At 37.7% G+C, this 26353-nt stretch overlaps 2 protein-coding genes and 1 long non-coding RNA gene across 5 annotated transcripts in view; 2 read left to right on the forward strand and 1 right to left on the reverse strand.

Annotated features, from left to right (window-relative positions):
- LOC122651364 overlaps nucleotides 1–5643 on the reverse strand; it is a 20102-nt gene extending 14459 nt beyond the window's left edge. The window contains exon 1 of the long non-coding RNA XR_006331443.1: nucleotides 5476–5643. This is a non-coding gene — a long non-coding RNA (uncharacterized LOC122651364). The remainder of the gene's footprint in view (nucleotides 1–5475) is intronic.
- LOC122651361 (calcium-dependent protein kinase 1-like) lies at nucleotides 1794–13150 on the forward strand. 2 transcript variants are annotated; one of them, XM_043844730.1, is made up of 8 exons: nucleotides 1794–1881; nucleotides 2454–3309; nucleotides 6794–6937; nucleotides 7043–7195; nucleotides 8992–9107; nucleotides 9323–9490; nucleotides 11755–11979; nucleotides 12768–13150. In XM_043844730.1, the coding sequence occupies exons 2-8, from the start codon at nucleotides 2499–2501 to the stop codon at nucleotides 12900–12902; spliced, it is 1752 nt and encodes a 583-aa protein (XP_043700665.1). In that variant the 5' UTR covers nucleotides 1794–1881; nucleotides 2454–2498; the 3' UTR covers nucleotides 12903–13150. The 2 variants fall into 2 exon arrangements, with proteins under 2 accessions (XP_043700665.1, XP_043700664.1); XM_043844729.1 differs by lacking the exon at nucleotides 1794–1881 and having other exon boundaries at nucleotides 2279–3309.
- A 6171-nt stretch (nucleotides 13151–19321) lies between these two features.
- LOC122649821 (protein WVD2-like 4) lies at nucleotides 19322–24268 on the forward strand. 2 transcript variants are annotated; one of them, XM_043843064.1, is made up of 8 exons: nucleotides 19322–19593; nucleotides 19699–20073; nucleotides 20154–20215; nucleotides 20591–20668; nucleotides 20786–20867; nucleotides 20974–21045; nucleotides 21146–21253; nucleotides 23688–24268. In XM_043843064.1, exons 1-8 carry the CDS (start codon nucleotides 19351–19353, stop codon nucleotides 24132–24134), a joined length of 1467 nt encoding a protein of 488 aa, XP_043698999.1. In that variant the 5' UTR covers nucleotides 19322–19350; the 3' UTR covers nucleotides 24135–24268. The 2 variants fall into 2 exon arrangements, with proteins under 2 accessions (XP_043698999.1, XP_043699000.1); XM_043843065.1 differs by having other exon boundaries at nucleotides 20789–20867.
- The last annotated feature ends 2085 nt before the right edge of the window (nucleotides 24269–26353 follow it).

The following is a 26353-nucleotide window of genomic DNA, read 5'->3' on the forward strand; positions in this document are numbered from 1 at the left end:
AAAGAAATCTGGTTCTGATGTGTTGGTCCAATGAGCTTCGTTACATATAATGGATACTTTTTTGTTTTTTTTATAAAGATTCCATATAATCGATACGATCCAATAAGTATTTGATTTCAATGTTGACCACATGGCTAGGGTAGGGTATGAGAGGATGTCGGAAAACATCCCTACAAGATCAAGCGTGGGATCTTTACCCCTACTATCATTTACTGGGATTTGAGTGTTTGACCGAAATAGCCAATCCTTATCTTGTATTTATTGTGTTAAATCAAAGGAGAAATGTTCTATGTGAAGGAGTGTACCTGGGCGCCTCAAACACATGAGGCCGAAATGACGACTCCAACGCCATGAAAGGCGGTAATGATTACCCTATTGATGCCGACGTAATGTCATGGTCGATTCATCTAGTGTTGTTCGCATGACCTATGATCGTGGCATAGATGGAGCTTAAGAATTAGTCATGGCATGGAGATGGTGTCTAATGGCATTCTTGTAATTAATTTCAGAGTATGATTTTTAAAGAGAGATCATGTCTCTTTCTAGAAAAATACAAAAAACGTAAAAACATTTTTATAAGGAAGTGATAGGTTATCTAGGAGTGTAGCATTTAGTGTTACTTGCTCCTATGCTAGTGGTTTGAGGTCCATTCTCTTGATACGTAGTTCGCTTGGTGATCCTTTGATATTACTAGATTGTAATGTTTCTATTTAATTAATGAAAATGTTTTGTCTTCCTACCATCTGTGTGTCTTTGCCTTGCTTTGTTTCTTTCCTTTTATGGCTCGTTTAGGTTTACTCATGCATTATGTGCTAGTTAAGGGTGTCATTTTTTGGATCAGAATTGACCCACCCAATAACTTATTGGTCTGATTCCAGATCTACCCATTAGGAACCATTGGAATCGAAATCGGCCCACCCGTTAGTTAATAGTCTTAGATCTCAATTTTGGAACCGATTAGCTTATTGGTCTGATTCTAGTCCTGACCCCTTAGGGTTGGAATCGTTAATTAATCAGATCGATAGCCCAGAACCAGACCAATTGATACCCCCAGAATGCTAGTGAATATCGCACGGACACCCAATTGAGTAGGTCTGTGACAGTGTACTCCTATTGGCCCTGCACACATAGGGGGCAGAGGTGTCTTTTCAAAAAAGGAGAAAGTTTTCTATACGGGAGTGTGGCCTATGCCAGTACTCCCATGAATCTATCTCTCTCCTCCTCATTTGAAAAGACACCTCTGCCCCCTTATTTTGAGGAGGAGAGAAATAGACACATGGGAGCATGGACGGCCACACTCCCGTACAGAAAACTACTTCCCATAAACAAAAGCATGGGCCGGCCGACATCGTGCATTACTCCGCAACTACATCAATAGTAAACCCCACTTCTCCCCAATTCCCTTTTCCCACCCGCCATTAGAAAGAAAGAAGTCAAATGCGTGTTGAGATTTGAGAAGCCTTTCTTTGATAAAGAAAATGGATCAAATAACATTCTACTACTGTACATGAGTTCGCAGGTTTCTCCTAAGATCCAATGGTTAGGATTTAATGATCTTGTTTTTTAAGTCACGTTCGTTCCTAAGGCTACGTGGGCCACTCATTCATCATGACTCCACCCCTACATCATTTTTTTAATGCTTCAAAAAGGTTAATTAATTCGTAATTAAGATTTGTTACATCCGCCCAACGCGTTTTTGAATTTATTTCGAACCCACCAAAAAAAAAAAATCTTTTTCTTTTCCTAAATGGCTTCCGCCCATGTTCAGAGTCTCAGACTTTGAATATTAATTAATTAAACTAAAAAGAAACGGAGAGTGAGAGAGAGAGAAACACGAAGAGATGAAAAACCAGATAAACCTTCCTCAACACAGCCGACTTGGTAAGCGAAGGTTGACCTTCGTTTATGATGACTGTTTCTTCAACAATTTTTTTCATGGTCTTTGATGTCTCTTGATATTTGAGTTGGATTCGTTCAATTCGATTTCGTGTTGTTCAGGTCTTACAGGTTCTGGGTAGTATCTACTATTGGGTTTTCTCTATTTCTACTTTGGTGGGTGTTTTATATATAACTTAGAGAGGTTTTTCAATTTATTCTGATCTATACGTTCCCTTTGGTTATTTCAGAATTCTGGTTTTGTTTACTGTTTATTTTGTTTGGTGCAATTGTCGAACAACTCTCAACTCTCTCAATTGAAGATCCTTTCTATTAACTTCAGAGAGTTTTTTTTCTCAATTTCCTCTGATCTCTATCTTCCTTTTGAGTATTTATTGACTTACTGGTGTTGGCATCTAGTAGAGTTCAGTTGTTCATGCTGACAACTTCAAGCATCAGACCATGTACAGAGTGAAAATAGGGTCCTTAACCATGTGTGGTGTTCATCTTATCATCTTAGAGACTTCAGATTTCTCTGCTGTTAATGCTTCTGGTAACATCGGATCTCAATGTTGAAGGTAAAAGAAAAGTTCACAAGGAATTGAGATTGAGAGCGGTTTCAGATGGGTAACACTTGTGTAGGACCAAGTATTTCTAAGAATGGATTTTTTCAATCAGTTTCAGCCGCAATGTGGCGATCCCGATTACCTTCCGATGGAGATATTTCTCATCGTACTGACAAAGAAGTCATCAGTGACGCACAATCTGAAGGGAAAGAGCTTGAAATTCCTCCCCCTGTTCCAAACCAACCCCCTGAACCAATGAAGATCCCCAAACAGGAAACCAAGCCAGCAGCTCCTCCAGCAGAGCCTGTCAAACCCAAGAAGCCCCATCATAGAAGAACAGAGAGTGCTGGGCTCCAGGTAGATAAGGTGTTACAGACAAAAACTGGACATTTAAAGGATTTCTACACCTTGGGGCGTAAGCTTGGACAAGGACAGTTTGGGACAACTTATCTATGTGTGGAGAAAGCAACAGGAAAAGAGTATGCTTGCAAATCAATTGCGAAAAGGAAACTGATAACAGAAGAGGATGTAGAGGATGTGAGACGGGAAATTCAGATAATGCACCACTTGGCAGGCAATCCCAACGTTATCTCCATCAAAGGAGCTTATGAGGATGGTGTTGCTGTTCATGTTATCATGGAATTGTGTGCAGGAGGTGAATTATTTGATCGGATCGTTCAGAAGGGTCATTTTACAGAGAGGAAGGCTGCTGAACTTGCTAGGATTATAGTTGGTGTGGTGCAAGCTTGCCATTCTATGGGAGTCATGCATCGAGACCTTAAGCCTGAGAATTTTCTCTTTGTAAGTCATGAGGAGGATTCTCCTCTTAAGACAATTGACTTTGGATTGTCTGTATTCTTCAAGCCAGGTAAAATTCCTGAAGCTTTATTTCCTATCAGTATTATCTACATCTCAATAGTTTTTATTCTTCCTGTCTCCATTCATCACTTTGATTCATGTCATAACATGTTTCATATTTGAAAAACTTCCGGAGGGGTGTCATGACAACTTAATAGTGCAGGTTTGACTTTAGCCTTTTTTTTTCTTGAACGATTTTGTACACAGTAGCATAGTTCCCTGAAGGCATAAATTTACCCACTTTTAAAATATTTTCATTGTCTATACAAATTCTACTTACATCTCCTGTTTGGACCTTTCCTAGTGCATAGATTTCTTCAAGACTTGCATTTAACCGTGGCAATGTTCTGGTTTCAGTGACATTCTTCTAGAGTCTGTTTTCCTGTATGTACTTTTTGTAAAACTGAAGTTCCATGGTTCTTGAAAACTAGGCTTTAAGATTGGGGTCAGTTGCATTTCACTTTTTATGTTGGAGGCTTACAGTGATATTCTCTTTCATAAAGAACTGGAGCCATATTCTTGTCAAGTTGATTTAATATGTGTCATACATCATCCATCAGAGTGGAACCTTTTACTACATGTCTATTCCTCTCAAGTTGATTTAGCTGTTGGGTATCGTCCGACAAGATGGCCTTTCACATCCTGCCCTGTGGGTTAGATCAAGTTTGTCACATTTAGCTATCATAGGGTGATATGACTCTGATATCTAAGTTCCTATATCAGCTTGACACCTTGGTTCAGTCACCCACTCGGTCATCTTCACCTTCTACCTCAATTTTAACGTTGCTGTGAAGTTCTGAGTTGATATCTATCGAGTTTCTGTCAGAAACTGACAAGGAAACTTCCTGAGAAAATATTTCCCTGTAATGGAAGCCTAAAGGGAGCATTAGGCAGTAATATGAACTGCCTGGGCAAGCTTCATCTTTGAAAATTTCTTCTCTGGGTTAGATCATGTGTGGTTTTTTCTGAACCCAAACTCATCCTCCCCAACAATAATGCATATATTAACAAGATAACAAGTTCATCCCCACCTCCCAAGGATAAGAAATTAAGGGGGAAAAAAACTCCTCTGAAAAATTCATCAAATTTCTACCTGCTGATCAAAAAGATGATTATCCCTCTTTTTGTGATATGAAGACTTAAATTTATTCATCATGGCATGAGGGTAAAGACCTATTCTTTATGACCACTATAGGTCACTGACAGGGTGGGTGAGGGATGTTATTATTCCATATGGAAGGGAGTAAAAGAAGTGGTTTCAAGCTTTACAATCATATGTGCTCCCAGGGTGACATTCTTTTCTTCCATTTGTGTAGAACACAGAAGTAATTGAAGATCTAATGTAGTACTGTATTTGAAAGACTCAAAACGGTAGTCAATAAACAAGATCCTTAAATCAAATAATTCAAACTCAAGGGGGAAACTTAACATGTTTGCGGAAGGGGTATTTAGGTTATTAACCAACAATCAAGAACAGGGAATAAGTAACTCGACAAGTACTGAAATCAGATGTCAGAACAGTGCATAAACCGGAGTTCCCTGCCCGGCCCAGTTCCCCAGTGCCTGTAATAAAGGGGGGTGGACCCCACCTGGTCAGAGTGTTCGGGCAGGGGTAGGGTGGTCATTGCCCCCCCCCTTTATTACAGGTACTGGGGGAACTGCACTGGGCAGGGAACTGGAGGGTATAAAGATCTGCGTAAACCTAATGCAGAAATCAGTATTTCAGTCCAGATAAACCACAGTAGCTGATAGGTGTAATATGGTCATTTCCTCAGGTCAAAATAGAGTCATAAATCAGGTCAACACCAAATAATCAAATCTGCAACAATTTCAGATGTTAAAATCAAATTGAATATAAGAAACCAGATTTGATTCAGACATAAAACAGTGGCTCAGTTGGTAGAACAGTAGCAAGGTTAGGCTAAAGGGTAAAATAGAAAACACAGAAATATCTTAAGATCCAATGGTTTGAACCTCTCCAAATTCAAATCAAGTTCTTTGTTAGGGTTCTTGAACAAGTGATCAATACCTTAAGATGATCCAATGGTTGGTTTGCTTAATCTAAAAAAAAAGTGTAGCATATGAACTTTTCGAAACTAAGGTTCTAGTTGCAGAAATTCCAGATTTAACTTACTTAATGACTGTGAATGAGAAAAGAGATCAGCATTCCAATAACACAATAGCAGCATAAGGGCAGCAGAAAATAACACCTGGGCTTCACACTGCAAGGTGGTTCGATTGGATCAAACACCAATCTCCTTGATCAAATATAAGGGGTTTCTTGATCAAAACACAAGAGATTCTTCAACAGAGAAGAAAAGCAGCAACAACAGCTTTTTCATTAATCAAATCTGTGTACAATGCTTGCCCCCCTTACAGCCTTATAATGAAACTCAAAAATAGACTCAAACACTGAAGGAAAGGCCTAACCCAATCTTTAACTAATAAGGTAACCTAAAGTCCTAAACTGAATAGGAAAGTGAAATAATAATAAAAAAAAGACTCAAAACAGGACTTATAGAATTCTAATACAGCCTAACTAAATCACTTAATAACAATTAAAATAAAAAAAAGACACTTAACTAAGTAATCCCATATACCTAGCCTCTACCCACATTATAGGCCCATTAAAATGAAAACCCCATGGACCAAAGGCCCGACACATATATAACCCAACCAAGGCTCATTTCTGTTAAATTAAGCCTATTTAGGTGATCTTACTGCATCAAGATCCTAAGAAGCCTCTGAAATTAGTGAACAGAGATGTGTATACTTAGCCGGATGAAACTTTTTCGCTCTAATAAAAATTAGCCAAGGGTTTAGAACTATTAATCTTGCATGTTTGCTTTGATGAGGACCTACCCTAAGCACTAGTACTCTTTTGAAGGAGAGTGTTTCCTATCAAGTCTCCACAACCAGAAAATAAATGTTAATTAAGATATTGAGCAAATAATAGTCGTAATTACTCATTGGAAGAAAATTCTTATTGTGGCCCCTAAATGTAGCAAGAATGATTTGGATTTTATAAAACTATCTATCATTTCAATTACCATAGTGGAGCTCCTTTCATGGTTGATTTGTTTGTTGCCCCAAAGCATATAGAAAGCATATCAACAGATTGCTGCTTTGCCAAAATTTTATGTACATGGATTCACTTAGTTTTTTTTTTCCTCTACCACATTATAGATGAAATGCACATACATTTTGAGTATGTACATATGGTAAGTCAACTTACTTGGCCTATTCATGTACTCTCAGGTTAGATATAATATATTACTAGTGTATTTTAGATCTTGTGGTTGTATATGATACAACGTGCTTATGTTTTTAATGACATGTTCCAATTCTCTTGTTAGATATGAGGTACAGGTGCTTTCAGTGCTTTTTCCCTGTCCTTATTTGATGCCACAGAGCATCTACAAGTCAACATTCTAGTATTGCAGATGTTCTACCTTCCCAAGTTTAATTAGGAAGTGACCTTTCTTTCCTTTCAGGGGAAATTTTTAGCGATGTGGTTGGCAGCCCTTACTATGTTGCCCCAGAAGTTCTGCGAAAGCGTTATGGTCCAGAAGTTGATGTTTGGAGTGCTGGGGTGATCATCTACATTCTGTTAAGTGGGGTCCCTCCATTTTGGGATGGTGAGATTTTTGGGTATTGAGTTGAATATGTCTTATGTTTGCACATTCATATGAATGCAAGAGAAAATAACTGATCTTCTTTTTCTTATTGCCGTGATCTTGTAGAAACCGAGCAAGGGATATTTGAACAGGTCCTGCATGGCCATCTTGACTTTTCATCAGACCCCTGGCCTAGCATCTCAGAAAGTGCAAAAGATTTAATTCGGAAAATGCTTGTTAGAGACCCAAAAAAGCGGCTAACTGCTCATCAAGTTCTTTGTGAGTTTCTTTTGCTTTGATTGTTGACTTATATACATCGGAATTTGAATTGCAGCTGGCATTGGTGATCTGTACTCTTGGCCTCCTGGTGTACACTTAATGAGGATGTCATGCACCATTTAGTATACAAATGAGGGTAGTTGGATTGATAGCTATATGCTACTGGTTTCCTGTACTCCAAGGGATGGAAAAAACCATCAATGGATTATCTAATACAAGAAATATTTCTTCTCTTTCTTTACTGTTGAAATAATGGGTATAGCCAACTCTATGATTAGTGAATTTTAAAGTATTTCTTGGTACTTAGTTCACATGACGAAAGCTTAAGAAAACTGTAATCTTTTTGGTTCCCCTTTTCCTTGGGTAGTAACATGACATCGATAAGGATCAAGAAACATAAACCATTCTGTCTGGTCCAAACCCAACACTGCATTTTTCGAGGATGCATTGATGCAGAGAGGGGGCTGAAGACTTATTTCCGCTAGAAGAAAAGGTCTCCAGTTACAGCCTAACTTGGCTAGGCATCTCCAGCCCATCTAGGGCTTAGTTAATTAAGTAATTAGTTGCTGTTTGATTCCTAGTTTAAGTATGTTTTCTTTCAACAATGTTTGTAGTTAACGACAAAGACATGTCATAGTTTGAGTAGGATTCATGTTTCCTATTCTGAATAGGAGTTGGTTTTATTGTTTTCTATTTAAACCATTGTAGAGAAGGCTCCAATGATTTTATGAAATTGAATGCTTGAAGTTTTGCTCTGCAAATATCTGAGAGAATCAGTTTGGGGGGAAGCCAATAGGGCAGAGGGAGTCTGGTCCTTGGGAGCGAGAAACCTGGTTTATTCTTCTTTCTTTCATACTCTGTTTTGTGCATATCAGGTACTGAATTTTCATTCCATTGATTGACTTCTCTGATCATAGTTTATTCTTTGATTATTGTTAGTCTATACTCTCAGACCTGGGATAAATATTGGGTTGTTGATCAATTGTTTTTAAACTCTATTGATTTCCTCATTGAACACTTATGGCTCCCCTGTTTTAGCTTAAGTTTTCAACCTAAGACCTTGGCTACCGCAGGCTGTTTTGTTCATCATATCAGCACCATCTTTTGGGGTTTAGGAGAGTATCCTAGGAGAAGAATTTGACCCAAGTTTGGGTCCATTCTGAGGTCTGGTTGTGCTGCCACTTAAAATCTCCTTATTTCTGAGTTTTTCTGTATTTCAGAATTTAAAAGTTTTCAAAATTGTTTTCAATCCAACCTTATGATTGTTCTAATACTTTGGGGATTGGATTAGGCTACTGAAACAGTGTTTCGATCCAAAGTTCAGTCCATTCCATTGGTTTTGATCTAATTTAATTTCAATTTTCTTATTTTATGGATCTCAGATTCAGAAATCCTAGTTCTTCAAATTACTTTAAATCTAACCATTGGATCTTCTCTATATTATGAAGATTTCTTAATATCCATATTTGTGATCAATCCCTATAGCCTTCATCTGAGAAAGTTTAATCTTCTGTTAATTTTGGGTTATCTGTCTGAGTTGTGTTATCTTGGGATCTTGTCTAGGAGGTTAACCTTTCAATTTGGTTTTTTCTTTCATTGTCACAACTCAACACTAGAGAAAGTACCTCTTCACAACTTGTTAGAAAGCTCTGATGGAATTAATATCTTTTAAGTCATAATGGAAAATCCAATTGACCAGCCTTGTCATAGGCACTTGCTTCCTATTTTAAGCTGGTAAACATTGTAAAATGTCAAGTCTTTTTGCATCACTAATATGCGGTACTTTTTCCTTTCAGGCCACCCTTGGGTCCAAGTTGATGGTGTGGCCCCTGATAAGCCTCTTGATTCAGCAGTTCTCACACGATTAAAGCACTTTTCAGCCATGAACAAACTGAAGAAAATGGCACTGAGAGTAAGTTATAAGGAATTGAGTGTGTGAGCATATATTAAGCATCTGTATAAGGGGTTCCAAGTATTGGACTTCTTAAAGTTCCTGATACATGGGGCTTGTCTGGATAGTAGATTAGAGGGATTTCATACCAAAGCATATATTTATTAAAGAACTTTGGGCTAAAAACTGATATTGGGTTTCTAGGGTAAATAGATGACATGTTTTATTTTTTACAGGTCATTGCAGAGAGCCTCTCAGAAGAAGAGATTGCTGGCCTAAAAGAAATGTTCAAGATGATAGACACAGATAATAGTGGCCAAATCACTTTCGAAGAACTCAAGGCTGGATTGAAGAGGGTTGGTGCAAATCTGACAGAGTCCGAAATACATGATCTAATGCAATCAGTAAGTTGATTCCACACAACTCACAAAGCCTTGACCTAATTACTTGGGGTTGAACACGCAGATGCTTTTCCTCATCCCACTTTATATTTGATTATTCATAAATGCCAGCATAGAATGGATGTATTTCTCACACGGTCGAATGGTGCTCATAAAGATAGAGATAAACTTAAGATGAAAAAGTAGATAGTAAAAAGTGCTGAATTCTTCACATCCATGATAGATAAGCATTTCTACAACCTCAAAAAAAAAAAAAAGAGCAACAAGCTACCTTACTTCGGAGAGTATACATCCAGTTAAAATCGGTTCTTTATGAAATGGCCAAATTGCCCTTCTTCCTCATTAAACAATAAAAAAAATTCAGTGGCCTCATATAAAGGTTCTTCCATTCCCAGAACTAACATGAGTACATGACGTGACCATATGATCTATTGTCTCATTTTGCATTATCCGGTAAGACGTGGCCAATATTGTACCCCCAACAAAAATTCAAAAAACATGATGCTTGTGAATTTAAAATTATTCAACTTTGCAGATTCTATACTCTTGATGCATCAAATATATAAAATTCCCTTCTAGAGTCCATATTGGTGGTTTCATAGAGCATAGATTAAAAGCTTGAAATTTGCCCGGTTCCTAACTTGGTAAGTCCATGTTGTGGGGCATGGGCCTGGTTTCTGAACTAGCAATACTATATTTCCTAAAGGAACTGCATTTAATGTATTGTGTAACTCATACTTCTAGGGGTGGAAATTTAATGGGCAATGGCAGGCTTAGAATAGCATATTCAAAACCTTGAGCAGGCCCAGATGTAGCGTAGTACAAATTCAGGCTGGAAATTCAAACCTGTACCACCCTGAATTATTTTGTTGCTAGCCTAATGTGGAAGCAAGAAACTTTATGGGACAGGAGCCAGTCACATAACTACTGAAACTAAGGGTTCTAACCAGGCAGCTTTTGTGCAGGTTAACGTAGGGGGGATAACAGGACTTGGGCCAGCCTAAACCTAACCCATCTATAATCCAGCAGGTTTGTGCTGGACCACTGGAAAAAGATATTTTCTAATATTTTCCCCACTGACATAAGAGTGTATTTGTTGGGGAAGGGGGGGGGGGGGGGAGCAGTGAATAGGGAGACAATGAAAGAATGAGAAGGAAAAGAAGCCGGAAGAGGATGAGGGACAGCTGAGAGGGGTGTAAACCCCTTATTTCTTTTAAATGGGCGGGCTCAAATGGAATTTTTCGGTCCTAACTGAAATATACCAAGTTGTATAAGACATTTCATGACATGTTATACCTAGTATAAAAACTTAACCTGCTCCCTGCATGTACATGGTTGAAGGAGTAATTGATTGGACATGAATTCCTGTAGTAAAGGTAATTGAATTCCCTACTAGTTCAGTCAAGAGAAAACTGGAGTTTGGGGCTTCTCGGCTCTCATGATCCGATTGGGACTGTTGCGGGTTGGTCTCCTCTTGAATGTGCTGAAAAGTAGCATCTTTAAGAGTCTCATTGAAATGCATTTCCCAAAATGTCCCCCCCCAGCAGTCGCCGGGCGGGCCGCGGTTCAATCTTGCCAATTCCACCGAGACATGGCTTAGTGTATGGCTTTCATGTTAAACACATTAAGACACTTCTGGTAATGACATTCAAAATTCCAATAGTAAGTTCTGGTAGAAGATATTAGAAATATCAAAGTTGTTTATATGTAGTCTTATATATCGCATTTTAGTAATTTCAAGCTTTCTCATGACTAAAGTTCAACATGCCATTGGTTATCCACCATATTGATTCACTTGCCAGTTACAGAAATACATTATTATGTGATATTCATGGCGTAAGTTGTATAGCATATATACAGAAAAGCTAATACTGCCAGGACAAGCCGTACATTATTTAGTATGCTCTTGTGTTAGTTACACAATTACTGTTGGCAATGATTAGAAAATTTTTCATTCAGTACTTTTAACCAATTGAGGCTTTAGTGTTGCATGGGTGGCAAATGATCTACATGACAATCTACAGTATAGTAATTCATTTCATAAATTTAAGGAATTACCAACTGTGCCTAATTTTGCAATTTTTTAGATTGAATCTTTTCTATTTTTCAAAAGATCTTTTTCTGATTTTCCCTGTATCTTCCCAAGAAAAACAACCCTGGAAAATGAAATATTACAATATTTCAAGAATCTATATTGCTGAAATGCACGAAAACAGTATTTTATTTTTTAATTCTTTCTTGATTCTTTGCATGTTCTGATATTGCAGGCAGACGTGGACAATAGTGGGACCATTGATTATGGGGAGTTCATAGCTGCAACGTTACATCTAAACAAAATTGACAGGGAAGATCATCTATTTGCTGCTTTCTCTTACTTTGACAAAGATGGTAGTGGTTATATCACCCAAGATGAGCTTCAACAAGCTTGTGAGGAATTTGGCATAGAGGATGCTCAGTTGGAAGATATGATCCGAGAAGTAGATCAGGACAATGTGAGTGCTTCCTTCTCCCATAATTTTAGTAGCAAGTCAAAATATGAGGACAGGAAGATGCTATCCTCCCTGTGTCTTCGACAGATGTAGCGCACAGCATCATGACCCAATTTATAGATTGAAGTAATATCTTGGGTTGAAAATTGATCCATTTGTCCAGCAATTAGAAATGGCCGTAAGATGGGTAAAAAACCCAGCCCCTGACAAGGTTGATGGGTTTTAAGTTAAGAGTTGTGCTAGCATCTGGAAGATATCTCACCATTTCTTTGCCTAAAACCAATACATGTTCAGACATGAAGCAGGGGACAACTTTGCACTTGAACTTTTGGTCCAACTTACTTCTTTGACCAAGCTGGTCAACCACATTTGCCACATCCCGAAATACATTTGGCATCACTTTATAAAGTGGGGAACATAAACTTCATCCTCCGATTTGGTCATGATGTATTCACAAGCCAGGTTTGGAATCACAAACCCAGGCAAAGCGTGATCCTAACCTGTAGTATAGTCCTTTGACTGGTTCACTAGGATATGAACATTAGATCAATCCTCCAAAATGATCCTCTTGGTCGTTTGCTCCGTCTAGAGCAGGAGTGGGGAGGGATTCTATCCTCCATTTTTCGCATGCTGAGAGAGTATTTCTCCCCTTTCTTTATTCATTTGCCTAAAAACTTGGCTCATGCTTGTCTCCTTAGTAAAAGAACTTTTTATTTGTATTAAGATAATTAAGTGCTGGCTGTATTCTTACTGGGTTCAAAAACATCTGTTTTTCCTTGTTAATCTTCCAGGATGGAACAATAGATTACAACGAGTTTGTGGCCATGATGCAAAAGGGAAATGTAGTAGGAAATGCTGGCTTCAATAAGAAAGGCGTAGAAGATACTTTCAGCATTGGATTTAGGGATGCTCTGAAGCTTGGTTGACATATATAGCAGTGAGGGGTTTTTTTCCCTTCCCCACCCCCCTTATTTTATTGTAGATTTGATATCAACTACAATTTGTAAAGATCAGCTGTTGCGAATAGAAAGAGCAAGCATGCTCCTTTTAGAGCTCACATGTCAAACTTATTCATAGTTTCTGTTGTAATGAATTTTGCATTTTTAATAGGATGCAGATGCTCCTCTCTCTTGTATACTATGCAGGAATATAAATTTTCCATTTATTTTCTCTTGCTTGCAATGTCTCATAGAATTTGGATGTTCCTATAAAGTCCTTCAAGTATTTTTTTATTTTTTCAACTTTTATATTGAGATGGGTTGTATTGATGAGACAGGGGTTGAGGGGGGAGGGAAGGTGTGGCAACACTCTACTGACTTCTACGATGCCAGGCCTTGTATGGATGAAAATTTTCATTAGGCTTGGCAGCTCTAGTGTCATGAATGACATTGGAAGATTGAGAATGGTTCTGAAAAATATAAGCGAGTTGGCCTTGACCTTCTTTCCTTCTGCAAAATTTTAGTTTGAAAGAGCTTCACATGTTCTGTTTTTAAACTATTGACTTAAATTCTACCAAAAAAAAAAAAACTATTGACTTAAATAATGAATATTTGGGATTTTTTTTTTTTTTTTTTTTTGGGGGTGCACTTTTTCTTTTTGTTATGAGGACACAATTGGGCAAATTGAGAACAAGGAAAGAATCAAATACATGTTTAATCATATGATTGAAGTAATGACCGGAATTCAATACGCAACTAATACAAGGTATCATGTATCTATTTAATGTTCTTTATTGTTCCATTGTTACCAAGAGTTCACGGGTTTTTGGGTCTGGAAAAAGCTTCTCTGTGAAAGCAGGGGTAAGGTTGTGTACATTATGACCCTCTCCAAACCTGACAGTGGCGGGAGCCTCGTGCATTGGGTACGCTTTTTTTTTTATAAATTTTCCCATTAGCCCTTCTACTGGCTAATCCTACTAAAATTTTTCAAAATTGTTGATATTGATAAACATTTTTCATGATAGGGCTGAAAAGAAAGTAGATACAAAATACATGTGGAAACACAAAAAAAAAAAAAAAAAAAAAAAAGACTACTGAAACATCAGTGAATAAATTTGCAAATGCCTATGATGAAAATGAAAACAAATTTGTATTTTTATAAAATTGATATTGAAAAGATGGAGACTATCTATTTTAATTTTTAATTTATTTCTCATGAATGAAGAGGTTTGTGGCTAGGAAGCACTTGTAAGTGGGGAACAACGATTTGTTCTTTAAAAAAAAAAAACATCCTCCTTTTGGTAGAGAAGGAATGAAAGTGTAGAGTTGTCACCTAGATTAGGGTCTAGGAGCTATGAATATAATTATACTGGTGGCATAGGTCAACCAAGGTAAATGGTACACGTCAAGTTGACGATCAAGGAAGGTGTTAGGTACCTCGATCTATCCAGTTAAATCGATCTTTCTATTTATTTAGCATTTTTATTAGATAATAAACATTCTAATCACCGACACAAGATATCAAAGTTGAAAATATTTCCCAAGGTCCTCTTTATTTGATAATAAAGCCCTTAACCGCAGGGAATCTTGGATATGAAATGGTATTGCTAAGATTGCACCAACCCTTAAGCATATGGTTACTAGAAAAATAGGTAATGGATGTTCCACTTTTTGTTGTTTTGATCCTTGGATCCCAACCGATACAGGTATTTCAACCTCCCTTTCTAGTATGAATCCTGTTTACTCTTGTTCTCTAGTTTCGGATTTCATTATTGGTAACCAGTGGAATACTAACAAGCTTCATGAATGTTTTGGTTTAGATTTTAGTAATGCCATTCATAGATTGCCTATCTCTTTAGATGATGACACCTGGACTTCATCTCTTACACACAATGGCAAATTTTCTGTTAAAATGGCTACCAGTTATTTATCCAATTACAAGTCGCAGCAGCCTCAGTTATCTAAATGGTGGAGGTTTTTTTGGAAATTTAAATTACATCCGAAATTTAAAGTTTTTTTTTGGCTTCTCTTGAATGCAGGGCTTGCCAAATGGATTACTATCGACCCATCTTGTGTTCTATGTGGCAATTGTGATGAATTGATCTGGCATTTATTCCTTGCATGTGATTGGTCTAAACGTATTTGAGCTTCTGGTCTGCTTGGACTAAGAACTGAGCATCTTTCAGGTTCATCCCTCCTCAATCTCTGCTCTTCTCTTCATGTATCGTTGGCTATGGACAAGCAATCTATCGTTTGGTTTTTTTCTATTTTTGCTATTACTTGTTATTTTCTGTGGTTTGTAAGGAACAAGGTTCTAATGCAGGCTGCTAAGACAGACCCTATGTTTGTTATGAAAAATGTTTCCAAGTGGGCTACTGACCTCCGAATCTGGCCCCAATCTTTTAATCCAACTTTGTGTTCTTCTACTATTACTCTTCCACTGACTTTATGGCATCCTACTAACACTATGACCATCATGACTGGTTTAATGGTCGTAGGCCTCTATGAACCAGAACTTAATTTAGCCAAGTGGACATTTAACCTTTTGATAGATGGGAACCATTTTGCTACAGATGTAGGTTGTATCTCTGTACAGGACTCTACTATAGCAACTCTCTATGGGTTACTAAAGGGCTGGAAGAAATCTCAACAAGACGGGATTGTGATTCATCATGTCTGAGTGCAGGATAAAGAGTTATTCTTATGGCTGATTAATCCTGATGCTTCCGCTTTCCCTCCCCCTGTTTTTGCAAATAGCTGACTTATCGTACAACTTTTTGAATATTACTTTTCACTATCTTCCCGAGAAGGAGATAAATGCTCCTCCTAAGCCATGTGGACTTATCTAGTTTTTGTTCAATATAGTTTTCTTTATTTCATCGGAAAAAAAAAAGTTGAAAATAAAAAATGTGATGTAAAATAACTCAAAAAATAGAGGAGAGAGACTCACCAGAATCCAGTTGCATTACATAACACTGTTAATATACATAATAGATGACAAAAAGATATTCAAGTTAATAAATCGAATAAACCATGATGAATGTAACAAAATTAAGAGTTGAAGAACCTACTAAAACTTATGAAAATATGAAGACAATAGTATTTTTAGAAAACCAAACTAAACTGAGACAATAACTTAAATTAATCAACAGAATCATGGCTAAATTCATGCAAAAAAATCAAATCAAAACATGGAAAGAGAGGCATACCGCAGTATACCTTGCTATTAAGGCCAAAACTTGTAATAGAATGAAACTAATGTTAGACATTTTCCAACGGCGATGTGAGGCATACTGCAGTATACCTTGCTACCAAGGCCAAAACTTGTAATAGAATGAAACTAATGTTAAACATTTTCCAAAAGTGATGTGTGGGCTTGATTAATTATCGAGTCGATCATTGATGAGAATCAAGAAATACAAGGGCTGACGCGGCTTGTTATTTATTTTATTGAGATGGACCGGACCGACCTGGCCCATTGTGGAAGTGAGTTAGGGTTTAGGGAGTATTATAAATGGAAAGTAGTTTTTTGTATGGGAGTGTGGCCTACGCCAGCACTCACATGTATCTATCTCTCTCCTCCTTAAAATAAGGGGGCAGAGGTATCTTTTCACATGGAGAGGAGAGAGATAGACTCATGGGAGTGCTGGCGTAGGCCACACTCCCAGACAGAGAACTTTTTTCCATTATAAATACTAATGATGAGGGGTTCCTGCAGTTACTATTCTTTTTTCTCTTTTCTCTACAAGAAAGAGAGGTGGATGGGAGTCTACGAGATTGTAGAAGATCCCCATCGCAGTTGTCTAAGTTTCTACGCGGACTCGTATTGTTCTTCGTGATCTTCATCAACGGGCTTTCTTATTTGTTCTTCATCAGCGTACGTGGTGAAAGGTACACATCTCCTTCATGTTTATTTATTTACTTCACTATGTTCTAGTTATCCATACAGAGATCTGAGATTGGGGTTTTGATGAAACCCATGGTTTTTCTAACAACTAAATCAAATATGAATCAAGAAAGATATTAGAAATGTACATAATTAAATTAGAAAGGTTGGGAAGCATACAAACAAGGCCTTTGTATAAATTTATGAGGCCTCCACGACCTCTTAGCTTTTTAAGAAATCAAATTTCATCCATAATCGTTGGACTTTGGATGAGGCATGAGCGATTTATTCATCAATGACACCAAAAAAAAACAAAACAAAACAAAACATGGATAATGTTCTTATCTATTCAAATTTGAGTTCAATCCGTGTATATAAGCACAAAGTAATGGTTCGAAATCATGCTTAGGACTCTTAGAAACATGTCTAGGTCATCCATAGATCAAATAAAACTTATCCCACCAAATTTGGGGTGTGAAAAACTTGGAATAAGGAGTCCTACTTGTTTGCAAATTCTATACTTCAACTTCTAAAAAGGTTTTATTTGACGGAGAAACTAGGGTTTTCGACATCAAGAGCGCATTGAAGAATTTGCTTTCGACATCAACGTGGATTTTAGATGTCGAAGAATCCTGCTTCAGCATCGAAATGCCCTTTTGTTGCACATATTTTAGGTGGCTTGGTTTGGGTTTGGATTGGGTCTAGTTTGGCTCAATCGTGCTTAATTACAAAAAATGATTGAAATGCTTATAAAATCATATATTTCAATCTATAAATCCAAATTGGATGATTTGAAAAAATGGGAAAAGCTTATTTCAAGTACTTTTAAATGGAATGGATCCCACAAAGTCAAATAAATCTCTTTAAAAATGAGTGTTCAAATAAAATCATTTTCAAACCATTTTCCTATACAAGAATATTATGTGAGAAAAGCATCTACTTTTTTAATTTTGGATTGATTTTTTAAGGCCATTTTACCATTTTTTTTACTTGGTCAATCCTCTAAGGATATTTTGATCATTTTTCAAACATAATTCTAAACACAGTCAAGAATTGCATAGAGTTTCTTAGGTCATAATCCTAATGCTCCAAAAGAACGTGTTCATTATTTCCAAACATGTCTTCGGGGGTGATAAAATGAGCCCTCTACAAAATGTTAAATAATTGACTTCTTAATTCATCAAGTATTGGTGCCTTGTTCAAGGGTACTAGAGTGAATACGTTTAATATAAGAGACACTCAAGCTCCCGTCACGGCAGGACAGTAGCCAAATCGCCCCACCCGCTCCCATGTGATAGCAGATCTGAATTCGCTAATTATCGCAAGCACGTTCTGACAGTTAACGGCGTTCGGCGGACATGTCATGGTGGTCAATCACGGAACCAATCACATTGTTTGGTCTTACCACGTCAGCGAGAAGGACGAAGCACTGTCAGGTACCAGTGCCCCAGGCAGCAACCGGCCAACCCCACTCTCTCCTCAGGTCCTCAAGTTTTCTCCGTCGGCTTTATTCAATTATCCCCCTTCAGCCATTCTGACCTTTTTTGAAGTTTGAACCCATTTCGATTGTTTTATTTTGTCCCTTTCCCTCAACTAATTTCAAAGAGAAAGTCACAAGATTTTATGGTTTCTGCCTTAATTGACGAAAATAACCTTATCATCGTTATCTGATTCCAATCCTACGTTCCATAGAACGTACGTATGAAAGTAAGAATTACGTTTCCGAAAGAATACTATTGTGGCAGATTCGTAATTTTACTCCACATAGTGTACATGTTTTGAAAAATTCTCATTCTTTATTTTAAAATTTTCTGGGTCTCTCTCTGCAGACCAAGTCAAACTTCTTTCCTTTAGTGCTGACCGAACCAGTCGGACTTGTACATTTCCAGAGAATTTTCTGAACTTCGAGTCTTCGAAGCAAAAACTATAAAATTCTTCGTCTTCGCTTGATTTGGGGTCCAATTTTTATAGCGGGGATAGTGGAAAGGTCCGATTCTCTGTTGAGAACTTCAGGATTCAGGGAAATCGTTGGAGTTTGCTATTTGTTTTGACGACCATCTGAAGCATTTCGCTCTTCAATTCTAGTTCCCCCGATTGTCGAGTTTTCAGTTCCGAGGTAAGATCTAATTAACTTCTCGCTCTCGATCTATGACAAGTTCGTAGTCTCTTCGGTCGTTTCGTTGTTGAAATCCAGTGGAACTGGTTGTGTTAGTATTTTTCATGGTAACTTGTGTTAGATCTTCAGGTTTTCATCGATATTTTCTTTCCTTCTCATCTGAGTTTAGGCTTCAATATCTGCGACTGTGTTCATTCACATTCATTACATAGATCGTTTTGCTTCTGCTTAGTGTGTAAAGAATTTGAAAATGGAGGAGGTGACAGAAAATGAAAAACGGGGGTTTCTGTTTTGTATTTCTTCTCTAATCCCAGTCTTATTACATCTATTTTATAGTTTTTGTTACGGAAACCCTTTCTTAAGAATGTCAAAGAGATGATATTAGAAGTGGATTTGTGCAGAACTCTGACTTTAAAAGTTCACCTCCCCCTGCTATGGAGTCTGAAAACGGGGTTGTCTTGGAGCATGGAAATGATGTAATGGAGAAAACTACCCCAGGGGAAGGTTGCGCTCTTAATGTAAATAAAGAGAACGAGAATGCGGACAACGGTGCAGATATTTTGCAAAAAAATGGCCTTTCTGAAGATTTATTTGAAGTTGAAGGTCTTGATTCTTCTGGTGCTGAGGCTAACGCTGCCACAGTTGTGGCTGGAGGCAATTGCTCGAATTCTTCTAAGGTACTGTATCGCAATAGTCTCCATATTCTGTTTTTTTTTTTTTTAACATTGGATGGATGATTGTGTATTTATATTTGATGAGAAATGGCGTTATTTTTTGAGTAGAAACCTGGATCTGGTCTCAAAAATGGTCTGAAAAACAATAAAATGCCCAAGGATCAAGCGAACAGGAAGGGTCTGACAACAGTTTCTCGGACCCAGAGACCAAGCCTTTCTCAGAGTCTTTCATTCCTATCAAGGGGAATCCTCGCCAACAGTTTGAAGAAGAGCATAGATTGCAAGCCAGTGAAAACCATTGCAAAGCATACCCTAGCAAATGGCTCAGAAACTGTGGTACAGGGCATTACAACTTCTCGTCAGAATTTTCCCAACAGGCGAGCTTCCACTGGTGTGAGTTTCGTGGATGCAAACCCAAGTAGCAATAGGCCTTCTGTGAGGCGGTCCACTTTAGTGTCGGTGCCTAGCATTCCACGATCGCTGGTAAGGTTTACCTTCCAATATTCCTCCCTTACAAAATTCCATCATGTAGAAGATCTTACCTTGGATTTTGTTCAAAACAGAGTGGGAAGTCCAGTTTGGTGAATAAATCCTACATCGATACACCACCATCCAAAGCCTCTCAGTAAGCCTCATCCTTTATAGACTGCTTAGAGTGTAGTTCTATCTTCATTGGTAGTTTGCTTTCTCTGACATAATTTGCATTCTTTAAATTTTTCCTCCATATATATGTGTTAATTTGTAGAAGTTGGTGTATTTAAATAGGAAACCATGAGTTAAGATCACATCTCTGATATTTAGTCAGATATAGAACTCAAGGTCTAATGATTTATATAAAGGGGGAACAGATATATTATCAAAATGCTTCACAAGAATTTATTTATATCAAATTCTCCCTGCTTTGCAAAATAACATTTGCTGTTTTCCTAGTTCAACATGATTTTTTTTCCCTTAAGTTTTTCGCTGCCTGCTTAATGGGTTGCTTTTTATGTGATTGTAGATCGCATGATCAAAACTCAAAGCTGATGATAAAAGTGCTGCCTGTTAAAGATGATGAGGTTGCGGGATCAAGTAGCTCGTATGGGTTCTTCTTGTACATTCAATCTTATTATTTTGCTTCTTTCTTTCAAAAGATCTTTATTTTCCTGGTCCACTTTTTGATTACCTTATTTCAATATGTTCCATATTATCAAAGCAGCACACCTCGTGAACAACGGAGGATCAGTAGTTCGGGATTTAACTTCAGGTTGGATGAGCGTGCTGAGAAAAGGAAAGAGGTGAGAGAACATTTCAATATTGAATGGCTATCGGTGGTATTACCTCTTTGTTGATAGATCTAATTTAATTGCAGTACATGAACTAATTATGGTTTCTATTCTCCAGTTCTTTTCGAAGCTAGAAGAAAAGATTTACGCAAAGGAAGCGGAAAGAACCAACTTGCAGGCCAAAACAAAGGTGTTAAAAAGAAGTTCAAAAAGAATTTTATTCTCATTGTCGTGTTTTAAATCTTGTCCCTTTCAGACTATTCACTCCATCTCATCATCATACTCTGCAGGAGAGTCAGGAAGCAGAGATCAAGGAACTTAGGAAGAGCTTGACATTTAAAGCTACACCAATACCAAGTTTCTATAAAGAACCTCCTCCAAGGATTGAACTGAAGAAGGTATTTCAATTTTTTCTCATTTTCTTTTTGATAGAACTGTGAGATTATATGAGAAATCTACATTTCAAGATTCTAATTGAATGAAGAATTAGAAATAGAACCTGAGATCCGATATCTGTTGTAAATTCAGGAACACATATAATTCTAGATTTCAAGAATCTATTTGAGCGAAAATATCACTAATTTGAAACAAAGGTAACCTAATCTATTAGATAAGAGTAAATTTCATCCAAAAATAATAGAGCTGGGTAGAAACTTATCTTTTATGAAGTATTGCAGAGGTAGGGGAAGAAACAGAGAAAGCAGCAGCTGATTGCTTTCTGCATCCTTTTTGGTTTCAACCATTAACCATCGGACACAAACAAGAGTCCATCTCTTAACCATAGCCAAATCCTTTTCCATTAACCGGAACTTGAATTGTTGATGAATATGCCTAGGCCACATACAAAAGGGACTTTTGGCTACATTTTTTTTTTTTTTTGAAAGAAAAAATATTATATAAACTAGAAAGAAAAGTACAGGTAGGAGGCAATGGTTCTTTCCTTGTCTTTACAGTGGTGGAAAGAAATAGTCTCAAAGTTGTCAGTTTTTTTCAGCTAAGTTAAAAAAAAAGAGGTATAAGGTTCCCGGGAATGGGATATAAGTTCGGGTAAGTAAAGAGGTAAAAAAGTTCTTTGTTGCATAGTCAAATTTGCTGAATTGAGATGCTTTCTTTTGTTGCTCTTTCCCAACCTTGAAGAAGACCGAAGAGTTCTGCTTCCTTCGAATCCTGCACTTTGACTCTACCTGCATCTGTTAAAAAACTTTGTCCACCTATCAAAATGTTAATGTTCCACTTGGCTAAATTAAGTTCAGGTTCATAGATTCCTGCGACCATTAAACCAGTCGGATTCACCATGGTGTTAGTAGAATTATATGTAAGAGATTCACAAACTGAAGAAGAAATTAAAGAGGAATTCATAATAGGGGGATTGACTTTTTGCTACATCCAATTTGAATCATGTAACTAATAAAAAAATAATCAGCACAAGAGAAAATTAAAATCAAATCATTGCCCATTGCTGGACTGACTGACCACTTTTATTATTTCAATTAAACCTTAAATTGTGGCATTAAAATCCATAAAGCCGAATATCCTGCATATGAAACAAGCACAAAAAACTGAACCAATACAACTACTGAAAACCAATTTAGCAACCCAACAGAGTAAAAGATGCAGTACTTAGATCTATTAAGGCCCACAAACTCTTGCGTTGCCCCAACAATCAACCAAAAGGAACAACAACTTGGAACAGGACATGTTCGAACCATAGATAATTTCATTGCTTTTCTTGAGGAAATTATCTCCATTTTTTAAGCACAACTCATTTTCTGTATGTACCAACATTAGGTCTACTGTGAACTCAAATTGATTAAACTTTGGTGCTTTATTCTTAATATCGTGAATTCAATCTAATAAACCATATACAATAGAACTCAACTGAATGGAACTCGTAGAGCCTTATCCCAACTAAATAGGAAGACATCCATGCTAAAGGTTTGGGTATGAAATTTTTTAGCTGAATCACATATTTATTTACTGATATTTAAAATATGTTCCACACTTCTGGATTTGAACTTGACTTTTAGTCCTAAGTTCATCTAGCAGTTACCCTAAAACCTGCTTTTCACCAACATATAATTGGTTGGCTTTGGTGTTTGTGAGAGGGCTGCTTGTTTGCAAGTCTTTGCTTATCATTTTGTATGCAGGATTACATCCTGAAAGGTATTCTGTGGTTTATTGGCATCACTTTATCCCATTGGCTTTTAGAACATTTGCGGCAAGCGCTTTGTTATGGTTTAATCATCCAAGTGTTACCTAGCTAGGATGTCCTTGGACTGAAAACTCTAATTCTCTTTACCTATTTCCAAACTTGTTTAAAGCTTAAAATCATCTATCTATCTATATATTTGCCGCAATCTCAGAGCCCTTTGATTCTTTTCCATGGTGCCATGTGATATCTCATGTCACAGTTTCATTCTCACCACTTTTGTCCCCTTTACATATTCTCCGTCATATAGTACTCCCAATCTTACAGAAACTCCATTACCTTGAACATGTCTGTGTGTTGCCTGATGCTGCTGCACATTCTTTGGTCTCATTACATATGTTAAATCAATCTAACAGGACCTGTTATTCTTGAGTTGCCCTTGCTGTTCCATCTCTGAAACAGTAAATAGAATTTTAGTCAAACACAGCATTTTCTTAAAAAAAAATTCGCAACTTGGAATTTATTTCTGGTTCTTTAGTAATATCTTGTGTCTCTCTATATTTGATGTCCTTTGATCCCGTAGAGTTAAATGATCTCTTCTGCTTCTGCTTGTGATCTGTCTGTGAGTTGACTCTTATATACCATTGACTTTTTATGTTTGTTTGTGTTGTTGATCATCGTAGATACCATCAACACGTGCAATTTCACCAAAGCTTGGAAGACACAAGAGCTCCAATACTGCTGCAGAAAATTTCCCGGAAGCTGGTGGGTCTTGTCGGAGCCCACATAAAAGCCTGGACCACAACAAGGTAACTAAAGGAGCCAAGGAAAACAGCAGCGGAGATTCTATTACTTCAAAGAAGCCTCTTAGAAAATCCCTCTCTAAGCTCTTGTCTCAGAAATCTATGAAATCTTCAGAAAAGCCTCTCATGTCAAAAACAAAAACTACAGAAGTAGGATATGTCAACCAGAATGAAGAAACCCAAGAAAACCAATACAAATCTGTGAACTCCTTTGAGGCTGAAGCGAGGACTGAGCCAGTGTGTGTTAGGAACCCGATAGAGAAAGATGAGATAATTAACTTACCAGATCCCAAAAGTACTTCTGAAGAAGTTGATGTCAAAGGTTAAAGGTGTAATCTCTGTTCTGATTCTATGTTGTGCAGAAGGAATTTCCCTAGGTGTTTGTGTATAGTAAGGGTATGTCATTCTAGACATTGTTGTTTCTTGACAGATTAAAGTAAATACAGTCAGGTGTTTTGTTTCATGTTGTACCTTTCTTGCAAACATTGATTATGTAGAGAGTTTCTCTCTCTCTCCCCTCCCCCCCCCCTCCCGCGTCGTTTTTATTAAGGCTCTTCAATGAAGGTAACATTCATATATCTCACTCTTTTAATTAATAGCACAAGGTGTGATTCGTGTGAACATGCCTATGGATTGGTAGTGAAATGGAGAAATATGATGTAGGATTACGGGTCCTTCTAAGTGTCACTGTGCCTGGTGAAGAATAACGTTTCACTATTTACCACTTGGCAGTTCATGGGTTAGTCCATGTGATAGCAGACTATATATACATCTCAATAGCCAAATTTTAGTCCAAAGCAAAGAAAGTTACTCAAACTTTGATTCGAAGTTTTAGTAAAATTATCAAAATGCCACATCAAATGGATATGAATATAAGATATAAAATAGCATCTTTTGTAATTTTAGCTACTTCAGGGTGACTGCGCTAGAGACTCAGGTTAGGTGCTTAGAGAAGCGACTAGACTAAGATCTGTATGGTGTTTATTTATTGCGAGTGACATGCCCACCCTAATGGGAGTTACGCCATAGCATGCATATCATACTGCATGTGCTCATGACGACCGATTGTGAGAGTGACAGAATGGATTCCTGCTTCGTCACTGTGTGAGTCACGTGGATATATTAATCCCACAATACCCTTATTACCTGAGACGATGTCATGAAAAAGACACCCAATGATGCTACTTTGACGTTCTCCTTAGGACCATGGATGATGCGGTCCAGCGGGAAGCGATTGGGAAAGCTGTTGGGGATATTTGGATTAACATGAAGGGCTCAGGGAAATCCATTGGACGTTACACCTTTGTTATGTGACTCATTGCCCGGGCGACGGATCGTATTAGTGATCGACGCAGTTATGAGTACATTGCATACCAAGGATTAACACTACTCATCATGAAGGGTCGAGAGTGTTAGATCGGGTGTAAGTAGATCGTTTGGGGTATTTCAAGACTTTTGAGAGTGATGTACTATGTTGGCTAGATGGAAGTTTGATATAGTACTCCTACCTTGTATCATCTTGACAAGTCGCATGCCCCATTACCTGTATGGAGGATAACGTGGAATGAGAGAAACTTGAATACATAATATATGCGCCCTGTGTGGGCGAGTGGGAGATGTAAATTGTTAGTGGGCCTAAGACCCAGCTAGTCCGCCCACATGGGGCAAGTTGGCTGAGCCGAAAACGAGAGAGAGAGGGGGACGATCACTAAAGTGACCGATCCCTCCTCTGGCTGGCTTGGGTGTAGCCTATAAATATACTTATTAGGCTCAACCCTCATTAAGGATTAATTAATTGTCTCTCTCCCTCTCTTTTCAAGTTCTGTGTTATCCTAGGGTTTCCATCGTTGCCTAGGGTTTTGTGGTGTGGAGTTCTCAAGTGGAGAAGCCTGTCGCTATCGTGATCTGCTAGTAACCGCAAGCCGCATTCGATCATCCCTTTCGCTGTGACTACATTCGGTTCAGGTAATCCCTAAACCTCCGTGATTAATGGAATGCTCATATGCTAACATATATATATATTAATATTGATGAAGTTCTAAGATCGGATCGGTCGATCTAAATGAGAATCCCAATCTAGGTACCGTTCCAGTAAAATGTCAAGGGATCGGCCATACTAATTCCATCCGAGATTACGAACCGGATAGGGACTTTTATGAAGGGATTTTTTCGGCAAACGGATTGCTCTATTTGATGTCATATGACTTCATTCCTGCTGTTCTTCTTGTTCGTCGTGCATCATTATCAAGGAGACTGAATCTAGTATGCGAAAGCTGGACTAGAGGTAATTTGAGTTTACTCCATATTATTTTAGTTCAATGGATTAGGTAAATTTTTTGGGTAGGCACAGTGTAATAATGTATGTTAGAATTTTCAAAGTTTGTACGAGTGCGGTGGTTCAAATTTCAAAAGTATTCTATCCCAGATTTGGGAGTGGTGGTAAGTTGCCGGAAAATTTATGAAGTTATTAAAATTTAGGTAAGAATGAGTTTAAAAAAAAATAAAATCTTAAAAAAACTTTCTGGTAGCTTTGAGTGTGGAGGGTT

This window comes from Telopea speciosissima, chromosome 2 (genome assembly GCF_018873765.1).
Source record: "Telopea speciosissima isolate NSW1024214 ecotype Mountain lineage chromosome 2, Tspe_v1, whole genome shotgun sequence".
NCBI lineage: Eukaryota > Viridiplantae > Streptophyta > Magnoliopsida > Proteales > Proteaceae > Telopea > Telopea speciosissima.